The 8,692-nt window shown below is 42.8% G+C and overlaps 1 protein-coding gene across 1 annotated transcript; it reads right to left on the bottom strand.

Moving 5' to 3' along the window:
• Positions 1-844: 844 nt before the first annotated feature.
• LOC143773573 (proto-oncogene Mas-like) lies at positions 845-2,623 on the bottom strand. The gene has a single exon (XM_077260978.1). The coding sequence runs from the start codon at positions 2,394-2,396 to the stop codon at positions 1,392-1,394; it is 1,005 nt and encodes a 334-aa protein (XP_077117093.1). The 5' UTR covers positions 2,397-2,623; the 3' UTR covers positions 845-1,391.
• Between the last annotated feature and the right edge of the window lie 6,069 nt (positions 2,624-8,692).

Here is an 8,692-nt window from a genome sequence, read left to right as displayed (position 1 = left end):
TTGCCGTATGTTGAGTCAGGAAGGAATTTTTTCCCCAATGTGGAGCTTACTGTTTGCCATATGGTTTTTTTTTGCCTTCCTCTGGATCAACATGTTAGAGCATGTTAGGTTAGGCTATGGGTTGAACAAGATGGACTTAAAGTCTTCCTTCAACCTTAACAACTATGTTACTATGTTACTATGATGAGACAAAGATAGACCTTTCTGGTGATAATTCTAAGCGGTATGTGTGGAGAAAACAAGGCACTGCTCATCACCTGCCCAATACAATCCCAACAATGAAACATGGTGGTGGTAGCATCATGCTATGGGGGTGTTTTTCAGCTGCAGTGACAGGACGACTGGTTGCCATTGATGAAAAAATGAATGCGGCCAAGTACAGAGACATCCTGGATGAAAACCTCTTCCAGAGTGCTCTGGACCTCAGACTTGGTTGAAGGTTCACCTTCCAACAAGACAATGACCCTAAGCACACAGCTAAAATAACAAAGGAGTAGCTTCAGAACAACTCTGTGACCATTCTTGACTGGCCCAGCCAGAGCCTTGACCTATACCCAATTGAGTATCTCTGGAGAGACCTGAAAATGGCTGTCCACCAACGTTCCCCATCCAACCTGATGGAACTGGAGAGGATCTGCAAGGAAGAATGGTAGATGATCCCCAAATCCAGGTGTGAAAAACTTGTTGCATCATTCCCAAGAAGACTTATGGCTGTACTAGCTCAAAAGGTGCTTCTACTCAATACTGAGCAAAGGGTCTGAATACTTATGACCATGTGATATTTCAGTTTTTATTTTTTAATAAATTTCAAAATGGGGTGCAGAGTGTACATTAATGAGAAGAACTTTTTTGAATTTACCAAATGGCTGCAACAAAGAGTGAAACATTTAAAGGGGTCTGAATACTTTCTATACACACTGTATGCACTTTAGTAAAAAAAAACCTTGAGACAAAACAAACAAAACTTATACCAAGTTAAGGAGAAAGGAAGAATATTTTTTGTCACCATAAGAAGATGTCTAACATGAAACTTTTCACCCCAGTATAAAACCTATAACAGTGCCCCCCTACTATGTTCCTTTAATAATACTGTTGACTGGTTGTGTAGCAAGGGGGGCTTCTATTCAAGCCTTCACTATATAAAAAAGCCAATTTCTAATATTCCCCAACAAAAAAAATGGCTTTCAAAATTAATCACTGGCAACATGGTAAAAGGCACTCAAATACTTCTGTGGCATAGACTACCTCTATAAAGTTTATCAGTAGAACTGTCATCGCTGGACATCTTCATCTCTGGAGTACAACAATTATTATATGTGTCATTTAAGTACAATGAAATGAGCCATTGTGAAGGTACATCCAGTCTTCTTTTATTTTAGGAAGTTCAGTGGTCATGTTACAGTCTCTTCTGCTGGTTTTCTTTGCTCCCTCTTGTGCTGACTCCAATCATCTCGAAAAACTGCCTGAAAAATTGATAGAAGCGTAATTTTTCCATCTTGACCTTGACGGCCAACCAGGAAATAGACAAATGGATTTATGCTACTGTTAGTGACACAAAACAGAGCAAAAAGGTCCATGATGGGAAAAGATGGCATGGCATGGTGTTTATACCATACGAGTAATAACACTCTCATGGGCATTCCGAACAATAGGAACACTAGAACTGTTACAGCAATGACAATATATAACTTTTTATGCTGTCGATATTGAGAACTTGCCCATACTTTGATGAGCAAAATTAGACTTGAAACTGTCATAGATGGTATAAAAATTGCAAAGCTAAAGCTGCAAATGATGATGAAGGTGATTTTACATTCCTTACTGGACTCCTTCAGTATACCTTTACGGTTATAGGTTATATTGTAACAAAATGCAAACTCAAGGACACAAAGAATACAAGAAATGATCCATATTAGACTGCAGACAATAGAGGACATATGCCTTGGTCGGTTGCAATGATACCATATGGGAAAGAGAACAGACAGACATCTTTCTATACTAATAGCTGTTAGAAGACATAGGCTAGTGTTGTAGCCAAAGAGACAAGCTAGACCTAATACAATTATCAAGTTAATAACATGTTCATCCTCATACTGTGATTCCAGGTGTGGTATCAGTGTTAAAAACAATGCAAAAATGTGCAGAACAAAAGAAGACAGCAAAAACGCCACATCAGCCAGGGCAAGGTTAAAAATATAGATGGACGAAGTGGTTCTCTTAATCTTAAATGAGAGGTACCAGACTACAAGACTATTGCCAGTTATACCAAACACTGATATGACGATGGTCACTGGGGAGATTATTATATGGAATACTGGTTTGAACATCAAGGTATCATTATTCCAGTACGGTGTTTCTGGAAGCGAATTTACAAAACTTTTGTTTCCTGATTCCATTATTAATCAAGGAAAAAAAAAGTGACAAAAGCGGAGGTTAAAATTAAAACGGAATAAGTAATGTGTGATGTTAATAGATACACGGAGCTACCGGTGATCACATAGGCACGAAGCAACCAGATTCTTTATGATGTTTTAGATTGATGGAGTCGTTTCCGTATTCTTATTTGTTCAGGTTGATTGGCAAACAGTCTCTGAATTATATATTTCTTCCAGAAGTAAACATGTTCTGGCCGCCTACCATCTGTTGCTTTTACCACCATTAATTCTGTAGAAAATAAATGAAATGATGCAATATTAATCACCAAAACATAAAACAAAAAACAGTGAATAACACTTTACAGGTCTAGTACACATACATAAATAAATAATAATAATAATAATAATGATACCCTACAAGCTTTTCCAAAAGCAATAACAAAATCTATCAAAGTAATCCAAGTACTTCATAGATATTAGCACTTTATTTGTACATCACATTAAGAAAATTCTTAAAAAATGGACCACTTTTGTCTTTGAAGCAGAGTTGTGTCCAGTCCCCATTTACTAACATTTCAGAAGATAAGTAGTGATTACATACATGGCTCCTTCCTCTTGCTTCATTTTGAAATTCAAGGCTTTTTGGATGGGGCTTCCAGTTTAGGAGTCATTATTCATATAATGTAGCACTTTGCCATTTACTACACAGAGAGAACTAACTCAACATAATATCCCCAGATGCATGGCTCAGCATGACATGCAGGGAGCTGGATGCACATGGCCGTAAAGAACATATTGAGTTTTTATATTCATGGTTTTTTTTAATTTTAAGATGTAAAAATGACAGGTAAATGCAATTTCCCTAGCAATACTTATAGAGAAGACACATTAATCTATACATTAATTACAATAAATCTAAAAAGGCAAAATACAAACAGAATTAATAAACAATATAAAAACAACTGGATCCGCGCTACAGTGCTAGTGAAACATATAGAAATGTACACTAAGTGTATACCGAAATTACTATACAGTACTTCGCTCAAATAATGCACAATGTAACAGTCAAAATATATATACAGAGGGATAAATGCTGCGCTGCCCAGCACAACACAGAACCACCGTACACCGATCACCACTGATCCAGACTTAGACCTAGAACCAGGGATATTAGTGTGCCTAGAAAACCAGTGCCAGTGAATAAATTGCGAACTCACCATGATGTTGTTGTAGCTGGGTGTATAATGATGGATGTTGGTCCGGTTTAGATGGTGGTATCCGTTGGGTGGGTGTGCAGGCAGACAAACGGGCGAGCAGGGAAGAACAACCGCAGATCAGCGTGCAGTGCGGAAGCTGCGTAGAGCCAGGGACAGCTCTGGCCGGTAGCGTCCCTGGATACGAGCGGGAAACAACAGAGGAAGGAGCTCGCTGGCACAGGGCTCAGCGTGTGACGTCACTGAGCTTGTGGAAAGTACGGGATAACACAGGGACCAAACCGACGCGTTTCAAAGGAGCGGCGTCCTTCTTCATCAGGGTTACCGGTCACTGAAGATGCCCCGATATTTAACCTCCCAAGTTGTCGCTCAAAGTGCACGGCCCGCCCATTTAGCCCGCTGCTGTAATGGTAGCTTATGGAAGTGACAAAACGTCCTGGCAATATAAGATGTAGTCAGAGATTATGGAAAGTGTGGCCCACGAAACAACCATGTATTAAGTAAAATGATGTATATCATAGAAGTACACAAAGCATGCAAACTATATAGGAAAAACCTAACTGTGTTTAACTTCTTGGTCAAGTTAGTGGGACAGAGCTGCCACAGTGAAATGAGTAAAATTGATAAAAACAAACCTTTAATATATAATTAATTAAAATTAGTAATAAATGGTTACAATAGGTAAACACCGATTAAAAAACAAATAAAAAAGGGAAAGACAGGGGATGTCCATGCCAATCCCCGATAAAAATTAGATAAAACTAATCGGGGACCAAGGTGGTGGACGGGGTGATAATGCACTACCCCAGTGCACCGTGGCCCCAAGGAAAAAAGAAAAAGGAGGGAAAGAAGGTATGGGGAAGGAAAGAAATAGCCTAAAAAGCAAATATTTCAAGCCCATGATTAAGGCCTTTGGGTGCAAGACTGTTCAGGGAGAAGATCCACTGAGATTCGGCCCTGGACATGGCTTTTATTAGGTTGCCCCCTCTTAAATTTGGTTTCACTTTTTGAATTCCCCAAAATGCGTTGCCCCTGGTAGATTTGCCATGTCTCTCACTGAAATGCGAGAAAGTGGGTGGCCCATGAAGCCTTTTTGAATATTAATAAAGTGTTCCTTCACCCGAACCATCATGGGCCTCTTGGTGCGGCCAACATAGAGTTTTCTACATGGGCACTCAATAGCGTATATAACCCTTGAAGTAGCGCACGTAATGTTGTCTCTGATGATATATTCATTCCTGTCATCCGAATCAGTGAAAGTGGAGCGGCATGTTTTCTGAAAGGATGTGTGCCGGCACCCGTGACAAAATCCGCAAGGTGTAAACCCTGTCTTGCTGCTAGCAGGAGCCTCCATTATTTGTTTGTACTTGGATGCTTGTTTTGTGGTGGGGGCTATAATGCTGCCCAGAGATTTTGCCTTCTTGAATACAAATATTGGTACGGGTGGCAAAAGTTCCCCTATAATTTTGTCCCCTTGAAGCACAGTCCACTGCTTGTGGATAATGGACCTAAATTTAGTATGCCCAGCATGGAATTGGGTAATGAATGGTAACTGACGGATTTGATCCTGAATATTCATTGGCTGATTAGTGGGTTTCACTCTGTGTAACAGAGCATCCCTAGGTGTCTCCATAATATCCTTCTTGGCCTGTTCCAATAGTCCACTGGGGTAACCCTTGTCTAGAAATTGTTGGGTGAGAAAAGCAGAGTCCTTACTGTAGTCCTCCAAGGTGGTGCAATTCCGTCTGATTCTTGTGTACTGGCCTGTCATGATTCCCCAATGGCATGGGAACATCAGAAACACAAAAATAACAGACTAGCTCTCGGGTGATGGAAACTCAAGCTGACCGTGACCTAAATCTACCACACAACTAACAGTAGCCAGGAAGCATTCCTACGGCTGCCTAGATGCCATGCGCCAGCCGGAGAACTAACTACGCCTGGAAGAGGAAGGAACAGACCTGGCTTACCTCTAGAGAAATTCCCCAAAGATGATAGTAGCCCCCACGTATATTAACGGTGAGTTCAGAGGAAAAGACATACACAGTATGAAGGTAGATTTAGCAAAGCGAGGTCCACTTACTAGATAGAGGAAGGATACAAAAGAGGACTTCACGGTCAGCTAAAAAACCCATCCTGAAATTACTTTAAGACTCCTGTGTCAACTCATGACACAGGAGTGGCAATTTCAGTCCACAAGAGCTTCCAGTAACAGGAAATGACAAAACTGTAAACTGGACAAGAAAAACAAAACAATAAGGACAAGAGTCCACTTAGCTGATCAGCAGACTAGTAGCAGGAACATGCAACTGAATGACTCAGGTTACAATGATGACCGGCAAGGAAGTGACTGGAGAGCAAGGCTAAATAGGGAACTCCCAAAACTGATGGAAGCAGGTGAGCTGAGGCAGAAAAGCACACACAAGTCTCCAGTACCACCAGCCACCACCAGGGGAGCCAAAAAGCGGATCACAACAGTACCCCCCCCTTAAGGAGGGGGCACCGAACCCTCACAAGAACCGCCAGGGCGACCTGGATGAGCCCTATGAAAGGCACGAACCAAATCCGAGGCATGAACATCAGAGGCAGTTACCCAAGAATTATCTTCCTGACCATAGCCCTTCCATTTAACCAGGTACTGGAGTCTCTGCCTGGAAATACGGGAGTCCAAGATCTTCTCTATAACGTACTCCAATTCACCCTCAACCAGCACAGGAGCAGGAGGCCCAGCAGAAGGAACCACCGGCACCTCGTATCTCCGCAACAACGACCGATGGAACACATTATGGATAGCGAAAGATGCCGGAAGGTCCAAACGAAAGGAAACAGGGTTAACAATCTCCAAAATCCTATAGGGACCGATGAACCGAGGCTTAAATTTAGGAGAAGAAACCCTCATTGGGACAAAACGGGAAGACAACCACACCAAGTCCCCAACACGAAGGCGAGGACCAACCCGACGCTGGCGGTTAGCAAACCGCTGAGTCCTCTCCTGGGACAAATTCAAATTGTCCACCACTTGTTCCCAAATCCGATACAACCGATCCACCACAGCATCTACTCCAGGACAATCCGAAGACTCCACCTGACCAGAAGAAAAACGGGGATGAAACCCCAAATTGCAAAAGAAAGGGGAAACCAAAGTGGCAGAACTGGCCCGATTATTAAGAGCAAACTCCGCCAACGGCAAAAAGGCAACCCAATCATCCTGATCCGCAGACACAAAACACCTCAAATACGTCTCCAAAGTTTGATTAGTTCGCTCCGTCTGGCCATTAGTCTGAGGATGGAAGGCAGACGAAAAAGACAAATCAATGCCCAACCTGGCACAGAATGCCCGCCAAAATCTAGAAACGAACTGGGTACCCCTATCAGAAACGATATTTTCAGGAATACCATGCAAGCGAACCACATTTTGAAAAAACAAAGGAACCAACTCAGACGAGGAAGGCAACTTCGGCAATGGCACCAAATGAACCATCTTAGAAAAACGGTCACACACCACCCAGATAACAGACATCCTCTGAGAGACAGGAAGATCAGAAATAAAGTCCATCGAGATGTGCGTCCAAGGACTCTTCGGAATAGGCAAGGGCAACAACAACCCGCTAGCCCTAGAACAACAAGGCTTGGCCCGAGCACACACATCACAAGACTGCACAAAAACACGCACATCACGAGACAGAGATGGCCACCAGAAGGATCTAGCCACCAAATCCCTGGTACCAAAAATTCCAGGATGACCCGCCAGCGTAGAAGAATGAACCTTCGAGATGACTCTACTGGTCCAATCATCAGGAACAAACAGTCTACCAGGTGGGCAGCGATCAGGTCTATCCGCCTGAAACTCTTGCAAAGCACGTCGCAGATCTGGGGAAATAGCGGATAATATCACCCCATCCTTAAGGATACCTGTAGGTTCCGAATCACCAGGGGAATCAGGCTCAAAACTCCTAGAAAGGGCATCCGCCTTCACATTCTTAGAACCTGGTAGATATGAGACCACAAAATTAAACCGAGAGAAAAACAACGACCAGCGCGCCTGTCTAGGATTCAGGCGCCTGGCAGACTCAAGATAAATCAGATTCTTGTGATCAGTCAAAACCACCACCTGATGTCTAGCACCCTCAAGCCAATGACGCCACTCCTCAAATGCCCACTTCATGGCCAAAAGCTCCCGATTACCGACATCATAATTTCTTTCGGCGGCAGAAAATTTTCGAGAAAAGAACGCACAAGGTCTCATCACTGAGCAATCGGAACTTTTCTGCGACAAAACCGCCCCCGCTCCGATCTCGGAAGCATCGACCTCAACCTGAAAGGGGAGAGAGACATCGGGCTGGCGCAACACAGGGGCAGACGAAAAGCGGCGCTTAAGTTCCCTTAAGGCCTCCACAGCGGCAGAGGACCAATTGGCAACATCAGCACCCTTCTTAGTCAAATCCGTAAGAGGCTTAGCAACACCAGAAAAACCAGTTATAAATCGACGATAAAAATTAGCAAAGCCCAAGAACTTCTGAAGACCCTTTAGAGAAGTAGGCTGCGTCCAGTCACAAATAGCCCGAACCTTGACAGGGTCCATCTCAACAGAAGAAGGGGAAAAAATGTACCCCAAAAAGGAAATCTTTTGAACCCCAAAAACACACTTAGAACCCTTTACACACAGAGAATTCTCCCGCAAGACCTGAAAAACCCTCCTGACCTGCTGAACATGAGACTCCCAGTCCTCAGAAAAAATCAAAATATCGTCCAAATACACAATCATAAATTTATCCAGATATTCACGGAAAATATCATGCATAAAGGACTGAAAAACTGAAGGCGCATTAGAAAGGCCGAAGGGCATTACTAAATACTCAAAGTGGCCCTCAGGCGTATTAAATGCGGTTTTCCACTCATCCCCTTGCTTAATTCGCACCAAATTATATGCCCCACGGAGATCAATCTTGGAGAACCACTTAGCCCCCCTTATGCGAGCAAACAAATCAGTAAGCAGCGGCAACGGATACTGATATTTGACAGTAATTTTATTCAGGAGTCGATAATCAATACAAGGCCTCAGCGAGCCATCCTTTTTAGAGACAAAGAAAAACCCAGCTCCTA

Source organism: Ranitomeya variabilis, chromosome 5 (assembly GCF_051348905.1).
Source record: "Ranitomeya variabilis isolate aRanVar5 chromosome 5, aRanVar5.hap1, whole genome shotgun sequence".
NCBI classification, from domain to species: Eukaryota; Metazoa; Chordata; class Amphibia; order Anura; family Dendrobatidae; genus Ranitomeya; species Ranitomeya variabilis.
The sequence above is the reverse complement of the archived record's forward strand: the minus strand, read 5'-3'. Positions and strand labels throughout refer to the sequence as shown.